Source organism: Pipra filicauda, unplaced genomic scaffold, assembly GCF_003945595.2.
Source record: "Pipra filicauda isolate LSUMZ 115617 unplaced genomic scaffold, ASM394559v2 scaffold1416_size24804_pilon, whole genome shotgun sequence".
Taxonomy (NCBI): domain Eukaryota; kingdom Metazoa; phylum Chordata; class Aves; order Passeriformes; family Pipridae; genus Pipra; species Pipra filicauda.
Window position 1 is genome coordinate 1 of NW_024103892.1, and position 14,297 is coordinate 14,297.

At 52.0% G+C, this 14,297-nt stretch overlaps 2 protein-coding genes across 2 annotated transcripts in view; one reads left to right on the forward strand and one right to left on the reverse strand.

Moving 5' to 3' along the window:
• Positions 1–3: 3 nt before the first annotated feature.
• On the forward strand, positions 4–7,398 carry POGZ (pogo transposable element derived with ZNF domain; the record flags this gene model as incomplete). Its single annotated transcript, XM_039378591.1, has 7 exons — positions 4–140; positions 798–938; positions 1,534–1,593; positions 2,540–2,652; positions 4,408–4,432; positions 4,581–4,923; positions 5,898–7,398. Coding segments are annotated over 7 exons (2,037 nt in total), but the record flags the coding sequence as incomplete, so codon positions are not given.
• A 2,272-nt stretch (positions 7,399–9,670) lies between these two features.
• Positions 9,671–14,297, reverse strand: part of PSMB4 (proteasome 20S subunit beta 4) — a 6,840-nt gene continuing 2,213 nt past the window's right edge. Inside the window, exons 2-6 of the mRNA XM_039378592.1 lie at positions 13,810–14,058; positions 12,049–12,130; positions 11,787–11,903; positions 10,832–10,920; positions 9,671–9,806 (exon numbers count right to left, since the gene is read on the reverse strand). Coding sequence (XP_039234526.1) covers positions 9,794–9,806; positions 10,832–10,920; positions 11,787–11,903; positions 12,049–12,130; positions 13,810–14,058 — 550 coding nt within the window. The 3' untranslated portion in view covers positions 9,671–9,793. The remainder of the gene's footprint in view (positions 9,807–10,831; positions 10,921–11,786; positions 11,904–12,048; positions 12,131–13,809; positions 14,059–14,297) is intronic.

The window sequence follows — 14,297 nt, forward strand, 5'->3', positions numbered from 1 at the left end:
ACGTTGCCGGTCTCTTCCAACGACATGTCCCAGGGCCTGGGACAGGACACAGCTCCTCTGTCCTCCTCCTCAGACCCCCAGCCCATCTTCCTGTACCCTCCTGTCCAGAGGAACGTCCAGAAAAGAGCCGTCAAAAAAATGTGAGAGCTCCTTTTTGGGGCCGAATTCTTAATTTTTGGAGGTTTCCGAGGGGCTGCCGCGGGTTGTTTCGGTGCCAGAGGGGGTGGGGAACACCTGATCCTGTGCCAAGGGGGGGGTTATTCCATGAGTTTGGCTTCCCACAGAACCAGGATTGTGCTGGGAAAGCCCTTGAAGTGAAGCTGAAATCCAGAGTGGGCTGACAGTGGAATTCCAGCAGGGGAGGGATTCCCGAAGGGTCGTGGAATGGTTTGGGTGGGAAGGGACTTAAGGATCATCCACTAGACCTGCTCCTGGCCTTGGACACTCCCAGGGCTGGGGAGTCCATGGAATAACCTGTGCCAGGGCCTCCCCACCCTCCCAGGGAAGGATTTCTTCCCCACATCCACCCTAAATTTCCCTGTTTCAGTCTGACCCCGTCCCCCCTGTACAAAATCCCTCTCCTGTGGCCCCTCCAGCTGCTGCTGCCTCGTCCTCAGGATTATTATTTCTCGCCATTTTCCCATTTATTACCCACTTCCAAACGATTTCTAGGGAGTGGGAAACACCGACACCGAGGAACCAGCGAGTTCCTTAAACCCTTAAATGCACTTTTCCCCCAACAGTGGCCCTAATTCCACGATCCCAAGGCTCACAAAGCTCTCCCTCCCCTCCTGCAGGAGCGTCCTGGGCAGACAGACGTGCCTGGAGTGCAGCTTTGAGATCCCAGACTTCCCCAACCACTTCCCCACCTACGTGCACTGCTCCCTGTGTCGCTACAGCACCTGCTGCTCCCGGGCCTACGCCAACCACATGATCAAGTGAGGGGGAAAACCGGGAATAAACCCGGGATTTGGGGGCAGTCCCACCTCCCTGAGGGGCTCTGGGGGTCGCTCACCTTTTTAAAGAGGAAAAGAAGTCCGGCATTCCCAAAAATCCCAGGGAAATCATTGCCAAATCCGGGCCTTTTGCTGAGGTTTGGTGCCAGTTTTTATTATTTAGGCCCGGGTTTAACCTCCTGGATACAAGACAAGCAGACAAAATGTCATTAACCCGGGGGCTGGGCCTGTAAATGTGGGGTTGAGGTGGTTTTACAGCCGTTTGTCCAGAGCAGTTGTGACTTTTGTGTGGTTTTAAAGCCACTTTGTCCAGAGCAATTATGACTTTTGTAAACTCTTTTTTTTATCATTGTCCAGAGCAATTATGACTTTCTAAACTCTTTTTTTTTGTCTTTGTCCAGAGCAATTATGACTTTCTAAACTCTTTTTTTTATCATTGTTCAGAGCAATTATGACTTTCTAACCTCATTTTTTTTTGTCTTTGTCCAGAGCAATTATGACTTTCTAAACTCTTTTTTTTTTGTCTTTGTCCAGAGCAATTATGACTCTCTAAACTCTTTTTTTCTTTGTCTTCCAGCAACCACGTCCCTCGGAAGAGCCCCAAATACTTGGCTTTGTTCAAGAACTACACTGCCTGGTAATGCAGAGCTGGGCTTTGTTAAACCCGGGTTTAATTCCCTCCCCTTTAATCCCCTGGGAATCCCCTGGGCACTCACTCCCTGATCTCCAGCACCTGGAAGGAGCTGTTGGTTCTTTTATTTTTAGTTATTTATTTTTTTTTTTACCACCCAGGAAAATAAATTAATTTATGGCTTTAGGGATTTTGGGAGGGGTAAATCTTGGGATCCTGTTGTGTTCCAGAGGGGGGTCATTTTTCGGGGGGGTGACATGTTTAACTCTAATTATTAATGAGAACATGGGCGTGTTTTTATGGCTGTATTTTTATTTCTCTTTTTTTATTATGGCTGTATTTTTATTTCTCTTTTCTGTTATGGTGTATTTTTATTTCTCTTTTTTATTCTGGTGTATTTTTATTTCTCTTCTTTATTATGGTGTATTTTTACTTCTCTTTTCTATTATGTATTTTTATTTCTCTTTTCTATTATGTATTTTTATTTCTCTTTTCTATTCTGGTGTATTTTTATTTCTCTTTTCTATTATGTATTTTCATTTCTCTTTTTAATTACGGTGTATTTTCATTTCTCTTTTTAATTATGGTATATTTTTATTTATTTCTCTTTTCTGTTATGGTGTATTTTTATTTATTTCTCTTTTTTATTATGGTGTATTTTTATTTATTTCTCTTTTTTTATGGTGTATTTTTATTTATTTCTCTTTTCTATTATGTATTTTCATTTCTCTTTTCTATTCTGGTGTATTTTTATTTATTTCTCTTTTCTATTCTGGTGTATTTTTATTTATTTCTCTTTTCTATTACGGTGTATTTTTATTTCTCTATTTTTTTATGCTGTATTTTTATTTCTCTATTTTTTTATGCTGTATTTTTATTTCTCTATTTTTTTATGCTGTATTTTTCTTTCTCTCTCCCCCCCCTTTTTTTCCCCTCCCCTATTCCCCCCCAGCGGGGTGAAGCTCTCCTGCTCCTCCTGCCTCTTTGTCACCTCCGAGGGGGACTCCATGGCCAAGCACCTCGTCTTCAACCCCTCCCACGAGTCCAGCAACATCATCCTCCAAGGTGAGAAAACTGGGAAAAACACCAAAAAAGGGATTATTCGGGCCATAATCCCTCCATTCACACCTGGGGGGTCAAACACCTCATCCTCCAAGGTGGGGAAAACCACCAAAAAAGGGATTATTCGGGACACAGTCCCTCCATTCACACCTGGGGGGTCAAACACCTCATCCTCCAAGGTGAGAAAACTGGGAAAAACACCAAAAAAGGGATTATTCGGGACACAGTCCCTCCATTCACAGCTGGGGGGTCAAACACCTCATCCTCCAAGGTGAGAAAACTCGGGAAAACACCAAAAAAGGGATTATTCGGGCCATAATCCCTCCATTCACAGCTGGGGGGTCAAACACCTCATCCTCCAAGGTGAGAAAACTCGGGAAAACCACCAAAAAAGGGATTATTCGGGACACAATCCCTCCATTCACAGCTGGGGGGTCAAACAGCCCCTTGTCTGGGTTTGATGGGACCTGAATGAGCCTTTTTTGTCCTGGAGATGGGCAGGTAAAGCCCGGGATCTTTGGGATCTCTGGGATCTTCCCAGGGATTCACAATGCCAGGGGCTCTTAAACCCCGGGATCTTTGGGATCTCTGGGATCTTCCCGTGGATTCACAATGCCAGGGGCTCTTAAACCCTGGGATCTTTGGGATCTTCAGGATCTTCCCAGGGATTCACAATGCCAGGGGCTCTTAAACCTTGGGATCTTTGGGATCTTCCCGTGGATTCACAATGCCAGGGGCTCTTAAACCCCGGGATCTTTGGGATCTCTGAGATCTTCCCGTGGATTCACAGTGCCAGGGGCTCTTAAACCCCGGGATCTTTGGGATCTTCAGGATCTTCCCATGGATTCACAATGCCAGGGGCTCTTAAACCCCGGGATCTTTGGGATCTTCAGGATCTTCCCAAGGGCTCTTAAACCCCAGGATCTTTGGGATCTCTGGGATCTTCCCGTGGATTCACAATGCCAGGGGCTCCAGGCGCTCCCTCTGCTCCTCGGGGGCATCGTTGTGTCCCAGGGACACCCGGAGGTGACACCCCGAGGGCTGGGCAGCTGCCAGAGACCCGGGATAAACCCGGGATAAACCCTGGAGAAACCCTGGAGAAACCCGGAATAAACCGGGAAAAAAACCTGAAAAAAACCTGAAAAAAACCCTGAATAAACTCTGAAAAAAACCTAAAAAAAAGCTGAATAAACTCTGAAAAAACCCTGAAAAAAACCTGAATAAACCCCGAATAAACCCTGAAAAAAAAACTGAATAAACCCTTCAAAAAACCTGAAAAAAACCCTGAATAAACCCTGAGTAAACCCTGAACAAACCCTGAATAAACCCTGAGTAAACCCTGAACAAACCCTGAATAAACCCTGAAAAAAACCCTGAATAAACCCTGAAAAAAACTGGAAAAAACCCCGAATAAACCCTGAAAAAACCCTGAATAAACCCTGAAAAAACCCCTGAAAAAACCCTGAATAAACCCTGCAAAAAACCTGAAAAAAAAAACCCTGCACCGATTTCGTGTTAATTGCACCGATTTGGTGTTTGTTTGCACCAATTTCATGTTTATTTGCACCAATTTCATGTTTATTTGCACCAATTTCATGTTTCTTTGCACCGATTTTGTGTTAATTTGCACTGATTCGGTGTTTATTTGCACTGATTTGGTGTTAATTGCACTGATTTGGTGTTAATTGCCCCGATTTGGTGTTTATTTGCTTCAATGTTTTATTTACTGAGCTCCAAACGTTTGTGTTTCCCTTCCAGGCCCCCCTTGGATCTCACATTCCAGGTAAACCCTTTGTGTGAACTCCCGTTTTCCCCCCTCAGCCCTCCCGGCTCGGGGCCGGGTTTTTCCCGGGATTTCCCGGGAAGGATTTCCCAGGAAGGATTTCCCAGGAAGGATTTCCCAGGAATTCCGTGTCTTCCCTCCCTCCCAGGCACGTCCAGGGCCAGGCCCCGAGCCCGCAGCCCCCCAGCCCTCCCAGCTCCCCCGGCCGAGCCGCTCCCGGCCCGGCCCCGCCCGCGGCTCCTTCCGACCCCGACCCCGACCCCGATCCGGCCCCGGAGCGGCAGGAGGAGGAGAACCCCGGCGATCCCGGCGATCCCGGCGCGGGGGAGGCCGAGCAGCCCCCGAGGGAGCCGGAGGGCAGCAGGAAGGAGCAGCTGTCGGTGAAGAAGCTGCGGGTGGTGCTTTTCGCCCTCTGCTCCGACACCGAGCAGGCGGCCGAGCACTTCAGGAACCCCCCGCGCCGCATCCGCCGCTGGCTCCGCAGGGTCCAGGTAGGAGAGGGGGAATGTGCTCCCAGCCCAGCCCACAGGGAAGGGTCCTCTTCAGCCCAGCCCACAGGGAAGGGTCCTCTTCATCCCAGCCCATCCCACAGGGAAATGTCCTCTTCATCCCAGCCCAAAGGGAAGGGTCCTCTTCATCCCAGCCCACAGGGAAATGTCCTCTTCATCCCAGCCCAAAGGGAAGGGTCCTCTTCATCCCAGCCCAAAGGGAAATGTCCTCTTCATCCCAGCCCATCCCACAGGGAAATGTCCTCTTCATCCCAACCCAAAGGGAAGTGTCCTCTTCATCCCAGCCCATCTCACAGGGAAGGGTCCTCTTCATCCCAGCCCACAGGGAAGGGTCCTCTTCATCCCAGCCCATCCCAGCCCAAAGGGAAGTGTCCTCTTCATCCCAGCCCATCCCATCTCATCCCAAAGGGAAATGTCCTCTTCATCCCATCCCAAAGGGAAGTGTCCTCTTCATCCCATCCCATCCCACAGGGAAGTGTCCTCTTCATCCCAGCCCAAAGGGAAGTGTCCTCTTCATCCCAGCCCATTCCACAGGGAAGTGTCCTCTTCATCCCATCCCATTCCACAGGGAAATGTCCTCTTCATCCCATCCCCTCCCACAGGGAAGTGTCCTCTTCATCCCATCCCATCCCAAAGGGAAATGTCCTCTTCATCCCACCCCATTCCACAGGGAAATGTCCTCCCATCCCATCCCATCCAACAGGGAAATGTCCTCTTCATCCCATCCCATTCCATCCCATCCCATTCCACAGGGAAATGTCCTCCTCATCCCATCCCATTCCAAAGGGAAATGTCCTCCTCATCCCATCCCATTCCAGAGGGAAATGTCTTTCCCCCCGAAGAGCTGAGCCTGAGGCCGCACCCGCCGCGCCGACCAAACCCTTCCTTTTGGTTCCCTAAGTTTTTTTTGCCGCCTTTCCCAGTCCGAGGCAGGAATCTTTCCCTCTCCCCCGCAGGCGTCCCAGGAGGAGAACCTGGAGGGGAAGTACCTGAGCCTGGAGGCCGAGGAGAAGCTGGCGGAGTGGGTGCTGACCCAGCGGGAGCAGCAGCTGCCCGTCAACGAGGAGACCCTCTTCCAGAAGGCCACCAAGATCGGGCGCTCGCTGGAAGGGGGGTTCAAGATCTCCTACGAGTGGGCCGTGAGGTTCATGCTGAGGCACCACCTGAGCACCCACACGCGCCGGGCCGTGGCCCAGCCGCTGCCCAAGGGCGTGGAGGACAGCGCCGGCTCCTTCATCGAGTTCGTGCAGCGCCAGATCCACACGCAGGACCTGCCCCTGTCCATGATCGCCGCCGTGGACGAGATCTCCCTGTTCCTGGACGCCGAGGTGCTGGGCGGCGGCGGCGACGACCGCAAGGAGAACGCCCTGCAGACCGTGGGCAACGGCGAGCCCTGGTGCGACGTGGTGCTGGCCATCCTGGCCGACGGCACCGTCCTGCCCGCCCTGGTGCTCTACCGGGGCCACGTGCGGGCGCCCGCCAACGTGCCCGAGTCCATCCTGCTGGAGGCCCGGGAGGGCGGCTACAGCGACGACGAGGTGATGGAGCTGTGGGCGTCGCGCGTGTGGCACGAGCACGTGGCCTGCCAGAGCGGCAAGGGCATGCTGGTGCTCGACTGCCACCGGACCCACCTGAGCGAGGAGGTGCTGGCCGTGCTCAGCTCCTCCAGCACCCTGCCCGCCGTGGTGCCCGCCGGCTGCAGCTCCAAAATCCAGCCCCTGGACGTTTGCGTCAAGAGGACCGTGAAAAACTTCTTGCACAAAAAGTGGAAGGAGCAGGCCAAGGAGATGGCGGAGGACTCCACGTGCGACTCGGACATCCTCCTGCAGCTGGTCTTGTGCTGGCTGGCCGAGGCGCTGGAGGTCATCGGGGACTCGCCGGAGCTGGTGCAGCAATCCTTCCTGGTGGCCAGCGTCCTGCCCGGCCCCGACGGCACGGCCAACTCGCCGGCGCGCAACGGGGACATGCAGGAGGAGCTCATCGCCTCGCTGGAGGAGCAGCTCAAGCTGGGCCGGGGGCAGGAGGAGCCCCCCGAGCCCCAGGAGGGGGAGACCCATCCCGAGGAAGCGGCGGATCCCGAGATCCTCCACCGGCTCTTCGAGGGAGAGAGCGAGGCCGAGTCCTTCTACGGCTTCGAGGAGGCCGAGCTGGAGCTGCTGGAGGAGGAGATCTGAGCCCGGGAGACACACACACAAAAAAGAACAGAAAAAAAAAAAAAAGGGGGTTATTTTTTTGAGAATAAACGTTGGATTGAGACCATGACACTTCCCTGTGGATTTGTGGGGTTTTAGGAATTTTCGTAGGCGATCGCTCGAGATTAAAACAAAACAAACAAACAAACAAACAAACAAAAAATAGCCATTTCTGCTGGTTCATTTCGGGAGTTTTTTCGTGCTTTTGGTTTCTTTTTTTCCCCCCTTTTATTTTTTTTTTTTTTTGTTTCTTTTTTTTGTTTGTTTGGGGGTTTTTTTGGTGTGTTTTTTTTGGTTTTTTTTCTTTGTTTTTTTTTGGTTTTTTTTTAAAGAAGGAAAAAAAAAAAATCACCGTTTTTGGTATTTTTTTCCTGAAAAATATCTCGTGGGTGGCTGTTTTACCTCACTTGTATCAAGAGTTTCTGGGGTTTTTATCGTGCAGAAATGTGGATTTTTTTTATTCCCAATTGGACATTTGTCAATGTGTGACTGTTTCAGGGGGGGAAAAAAGGAAGGAGAGGAGAAAAAAAAAAGCAGATGTAGCTGTGGAAAAACCAGTTCTCAAAACCTTTTTTTTGGGGGTTGTCTTAAAAAAAAAAAAAAACAGGTTCTTTTTTGATCCTTGGCTTTGTGACACTTGACCCCGGGGAAGTTCCATTCCCGTGGAATTCCTGGGAGCCTTCGGATTGGCCCAGGGAGATTTTGGGGGTTGCTCTGGGTCTTTTTGGGGGTTTTTTTGGTTATGAATTTGGCCAGGGGGTGAAACCACACTGGTTTTCCTGTTCCATGCCAGCAGATTTGGGGTCGGGAGCAGCTTTTTAGGGGCAGAAAACCCCCCCCCCAAAAAAAAAAACCCTCTCGTTTTTCCCGGTGATTTTTCCCTGGAAAACCACCCGGCCCCCGCCTTTGCTCCAAAGAATTCCCGACAGAGGGCACTGGGAGGAGGAGAAAAACCCCAAATTGCTCTTGGCTCTCCCTCCCAGCGCCCACAAAACGTTGCCCTTTAATTCCCACTAGTGACAAACCCGCTTTTAGATCCAGCCAATCCCTTAGGATTAGGAAAACAAAGGAAAAATGGGATTTGGGAACCAAACTGTGACAACAACGACAACAAAGAACTGTTTGTTTTTATTTTTCACTGCCAGCTTCGAGGTTTTTCTACGATTTGCATGTTTGGAGGGGTTTTTTAACTCTGCCTGGGTTTCTGATCCCAGAAATCCGGAGGCACCTGCACCTTTCTGTTTCCATAGGTTTGGGTTTTTTTTTTATTTGTGAGCCTTTCCCTCCCCCCTTCCCCTTCCTCTTCTTCCCTAAGGAAAGCAGGAAGCAGCATGTGCAGCCCTGTAAATGGTTCAGCTTGGAATTGTACAGCCGTGGAAACGTTGAATAAAACCAGGGAAATGGAGTTTTTTTTTTCTAAACCCGTGTTTTTATTCCCCGACCCCGCTCTTGGAAAATTCCCAGAGGGATTTGTTCCCACCCCCTCCTGCCCTCCCGAGCCCTTCCCGTGTCCTGGAGAACCCAGAGATGGGGTTTTAATTTAAGTTTTAATTTAATTTCCCCCCCCCCCTTTTTCCAGGAAGGTTCAGTGCCACGACTGACTCTTCCCCACTGAGAGATTTCCTTCTCTTTTTAAATAAATAAAAGTTGGATAAAAATGTCAATAAAACTCTTCCTGAAGAAATGTATTTACTGGTGGTTCTCTGTGCTGGTAAAAATACCACTTTCATGTTGATTTATGTCCTTGTTTTGCTGAAATATTTCAATATTCCACCGAATTAGTTCCATATTTTACAGAGAGTTTCATATTTTGAAGTGTCTCCTTTTACTATTTCCTTATTTTACTGAAATATTTCCTTTTTTTTTAACTTAAGGTTCAGCAAATATTTATTTTATTCTTTATTCTTCATTTCTTTCCTGTAAAAAACCTGAAAATGCCCCAATCCAGCCCTTTATCCCTGTTTTTTTCCCGGATCCAGCCCCATCCCTCCCAGGAAACCCCCTCCCTCTCCCTGAGGTCATTTTGAACCTCCCCAAAAACGTGATTTTTAACAAAAAAAATCTCTTCCCAGACGTGTTTTCCTTCCATCCACAGGTGACTCCTTAAGGTGGATTCTTGAGCCCTTTTGCCTTCCCGGAATTCCCTTGGATTCCCAGCTGGAATAAAGCAGGACCTGCTCTGTGTAAGTCTTGATTTGGGGCAAATCTGGGCTATTTTGGGGGCTGATCCTGGAGCCCAGGGCTGGCCTGAAGCTGCTCCAGGGGGGGTTTGAGGTGGGATATTTGGGAAAAATCCCGGAATCCCCACCCTGGAATGCCCAAGGAACGTGTGGATGTGGCCCTTGGGGACAGGATTTAATGGACTCCACGACCCCAGAGGGGCTTCTCCAACCTCAGCAATTCCAAGATTCCAGCAAAAACAAGGACTTGCAGCTTCACCTGGAATTCCAAGACCTCCCCCCTCAAGTCCCTGGTTTGGGAGGATCCCAAATTTTTTTGGAGGGTCCCGAGCGCGGCACAAAACACGGAGCCCGGTCTTAAAAGGTCTTGGTTTTATTCCCAAAAACACGGATGGGACATTCCAGAGGGACATTCCAGAGGGACCAGGATACAAAGGGTGGGATACGAAGGACACGACGACCTGGAGCAGCTCCCGGGGTTCACTCGAAACCGCTGCAAGAAAAGGGATTGGGAAGGTCAGGAAGATCCCCCCTGGATGTGCCACAGGGATTCCTACACCTGGAATGTCACCCTGGATGTCTGGATGACACCTGGAACACCTGGATGTCCCCTGGAACACCTGGATGTCCCCTGGAACACCTGGATGTCCCCTGGAACACCTGGAATGTCCCCTGGAGCTCCTGGATGTCCCCTGGAACACCTGGATGTGCCCTGGAACACCTGGATGTCCCCTGGGGCTCCTGGATGTGACCTGGAACACCTGGATGTGCCCTGGAACACCTGGATGTCCCCTGGGGCTCCTGGATGTCCCCTGGAACACCTGGATGTCCCCTGGAACACCTGGAATGTCACCCTGGAGCTCCTGGATGTCCCCTGGAACACCTGGATGTCTCCTGGAACACCTGGATGTCCCCTGGGGCTCCTGGATGTGCCTTGGGGCTCCTGGATGTCCCCTGGAACACCTGGATGTCCCCTGGGGCTCCTGGATGTGCCCTGGAACACCTGGATGTGCCCTGGATGTGTCCTGGAGCACCTGGATGTCCCCTGGGGCTCCTGGATGTGCCCTGGAACATCTGGATGTGCCCTGGAACACCTGGATGTGCCCTGGAACACCTGGATGTCCCCTGGGGCTCCTGGATGTGCCCTGGAACACCTGGATGTCCCCTGGAGCTCCTGGATGTCCCCTGGGGCTCCTGGATGTGCCCTGGAACACCTGGATGTCCCCTGGATGTGACCTGGAAGACCTGGATGTGCCCTGGGGCTCCTGGATGTCCCCTGGAACATCTGGATGTGCCCTGGAACACCTGGATGTGCCCTGGAACACCTGGATGTCCCCTGGGGCTCCTGGATGTGCCCTGGAACACCTGGATGTCCCCTGGAGCTCCTGGATGTCCCCTGGGGCTCCTGGATGTGACCTGGAACACCTGGATGTGCCCTGGGGCTCCTGGATGTCCCCTGGAACACCTGGATGTCCCCTGGATGTCCCCAGCTTGTCCCCCCGACCCCGGGAGCGTTACCTGACCACGTGGGCGATGTCCCAGTTGGCTTCCAGGGTCAGGGGTCCCTCCACCTGCACCCCCTTCTCCGTCACGGTGGCGAGTTCATACTGAGGGGAGAGAACGTGGGGATGAATCCCTGGAATTCCACACCCGGAGCCAGGTAGGCCTGGAATTCCACACCTGGAGCCAGGTAGGCCTGGAATTCCACACCTGGAGCCAGGTGGGCCCTGGGGACACCCCGATTAAGGAGACTGTCCCCCAAAAAAGGGTTTGGGTTTAATGGGGGGGATGGTGGGAAAGGATTGCCAAGGGGAAGGATTGGAGCCTCTGGATGGCAGAGCTGCAGGGACGGGACAGTTATCCAAGGAAATCCCCCCAAAGGGGGATCCTGAGCGGCTGGAGCCGAGCCAGGCTCCGGAGCTTGGGATCCCCTCATCTCCCACCCTGCCCCTTCTCCTGGGAGCAGGGAGGTGGGGCTGGGAGAGGGATTTTCCTGGGATCAGGAGAGGTGTATCCAGGTGAGGGGGATCAGGGAGGTGTCTCCAGGAGGGATTCCTGGGATCAGGAGAGGTGTATCCAGGTGAGGGGATCAGGGAGGTGTCTCCAGGAGGGATTCCTGGGATCAGGGAGGTGTCTCCAGGAGGGACCCCTGGGCTTTTGGGATCAGGGAGGTGTCTGCAGGAGGGACCCCCGGGTTTGTGGGCTCAGGGAGGTGTCTCCAGGGGGGATTCCTGGGATCAGGATGGGTGTATCCAGGTGAGGGGGATCAGGGAGGTGTCTCCAGGAGGGACCCCTGGGCTTTTGGGATCAGGGAGGTGTCTCCAGGAGGGACCCCTGGGTTTGTGGGCTCAGGGAGGTGTCTCCAGGGGTTCCTGGGCTCAGGGAGGTGTCTCCAGGGGTTCCTGGGCTCAGGGAGGTGTCTCCAGGGGTTCCTGGGCTCAGGGAGGTGTCTCCAGGGGGGAAGGACACGGACCCTGTTGAAGGATCTGGCGTCCCTGTAGTAGAGGATCCGCAGGCAGCGCTCCAGGAGATCCCGGGCCTCCTCCTGGGTCAGGCTCTGCTTCTTCTCCAGGACCTCCCTCATCAGGGGCTGGGGAGAGGGATGAAATAAAACCACGGGACTTAATTATTAAGACAACAAAACACAGTTAAACACGACAATGTAAACTTTGAAGAGTAAAATAAATAACAGCATAAAATAGCCTAAAAGAAAATAAAATAAACTCAAAGCCCACCTGAGCCAGGTAGGCCCCGAACCCCGTGGCCAACGTCGGCGCCTCGTAGGCCACTCCCAGCATGTCCACGTATCCCAGGAACCTGAGGGCACAGGGAAGGAAGAGGGTGCTCAGCCCTTGGAATGGGCTGCCCAGGGAGGGGGTGGATTCTCCATCCCTGGAGGTGTTTAAGCCCAGACTGGATGTGGCATCAGTGCCACGGGCTGGGAACCACGGCGGGGTTGGATCAAGGGTTGGACTGGATGGTCTGGGAGGTCCCTTCCAACCCAGCTGATTCTGGGATTCCATGATTCTATGATTCTATAATTCTATGATTCTATAATTCTATAATTCTATGATTCTGTGGGGGGATTTTGGGAGGGAATTCCCACCCCATTCCCGGGTTTTTTTCCCCTCTCCCACCAGGTGATGGGGGGCCTGGACGGGGACATGTTCAACTACTACAAGATGCTGATGCTGCAGGGGCTGATTGCGGCCAGGAAACACATGGACAGGGTGGTGCAGATCGTGGAGATCATGCAGCAAGGTGGGAAAGGGGCAATCCCAGGGGAAAAGGGGCAATCCCAGGGGAAAAGGGGCAATCCCACGGGAAAAGGGGCAGCAAGGTGGGAAAGGGGCAATCCCAGGGGAAAAGGGGCAGCAAGGTGGGAAAGGGGCAATCCCAGGGGAAAAGGGGCAATCCCAGGGGAAAAGGGGCAGCAAGGTGGGAAAGGGGCAGCAAGGTGGGAAAGGGGGCAATCCCAGGGGAAAAGGGGCAGCAAGGTGGGAAAAGGGGCAATCCTGGGGGAAAAGGGAGCTCTGGGAAAGGGCAGGGAAGAGGTTTGGGAGGATCCTTCGGGGATGGAGGAATTCCAGACCCTGCTCTCCCGGCAGGATCCTGCTCCCCTGAGCCTCCCCTATTCCCAACCCCTCTGTGTTCCCACAGGATCCCATTCCCACTTGATGATCTCGGAGGTCCCTTCCAAGCCAGCTGATTCCATGATTCCATGATTCTGTGATTCTATGATTTTGTGATTCTATAATTCTATGGTTCTATGATTCCATGATTCCATGATTCTATTTTATAATTCTATGATTCTATAATTCTATGATTCTATAATTCTATGATTCTATAATTCCATTATTCTATGATTCTATAATTCTATGATTCTATAATTCCATGATTCTATAATTCCATGATTCTATAATTCTATGATTCTATAATTCTATGATTCTATAATTCTATGATTCTATAATTCCATGATTCTATAATTCTATAATTCCATGATTTCATGATTCTATAATTCTATAATTCTATGTTTCCATGTTTCCATGTTTCCATGACTCCCTGATTCCCTGATTCCCTGATTCCATGGTTCCCTGATTCCCTGGTTCCCTGGTTCCCTGATTCCCTGGTTCCCTGGTTCCCTGATTCCCTGGTTCCCTGGTTCCCTGGTTCCCTGATTCCCTGATTCCATGTTTCCCTGATTCCCTGGTTCCCTGATTCCCTGATTCCATGTTTCCCTGATTCCCTGATTCCCTGGTTCCCTGATTCCCTGGTTCCCTGATTCCCTGATTCCCTGGTTCCCTGGTTCCCTGGTTCCCTGGTTCCCTGATTCCCTGGTTCCCTGGTTCCCTGATTCCATGTTTCCCTGATTCCCTGGTTCCCTGGTTCCCTGGTTCCCTGGTTCCCTGGTTCCCTGATTCCATGTTTCCCTGATTCCCTGGTTCCCTGGTTCCCTGATTCCCTGGTTCCCTGGTTCCCTGCCTGGCCCCACTCACCCCTGGCCTCCGGAGCAGCCCCCGATGACCACGGTGTTCCAGAGGGGGTTGATCTTGGAGCGCCGGTTGTACATGACCCTGGTGAGCCAGGAGTGGATGGCCCGGGGGCTGTAGGTGTGCCCGTCCCCCAGCAGCTCCTCGTCGATCCTGAGCCGGGGAAAAATCCCCCCAGAAACTGGGAATTGGTGCTCCAGGAAGGACTGAGAGCCCTGGGCCGGGCACTGAGGTGGGCACGGGGCACGGGGTGGGCTCCACGGGCCACCAAAACCGAGGCCTGGGGGCCTCACCCTCCACCTGAGACAGCCCCAAATCCCTGTTTTTCCCACCCAACCCTCCCAAAATCCCTATTTTTCCACCCAACCCCCCCTGAAATCCCTATTTTCCCCCCCCAAAATCCCTATTTTTCCCCCAAAATCCCTATTTCCCCCCCTTGACCCCCCCCAGATCCCTATTTTTCCCACCCAAATCCCTATTTTCCCCCTCCAAAA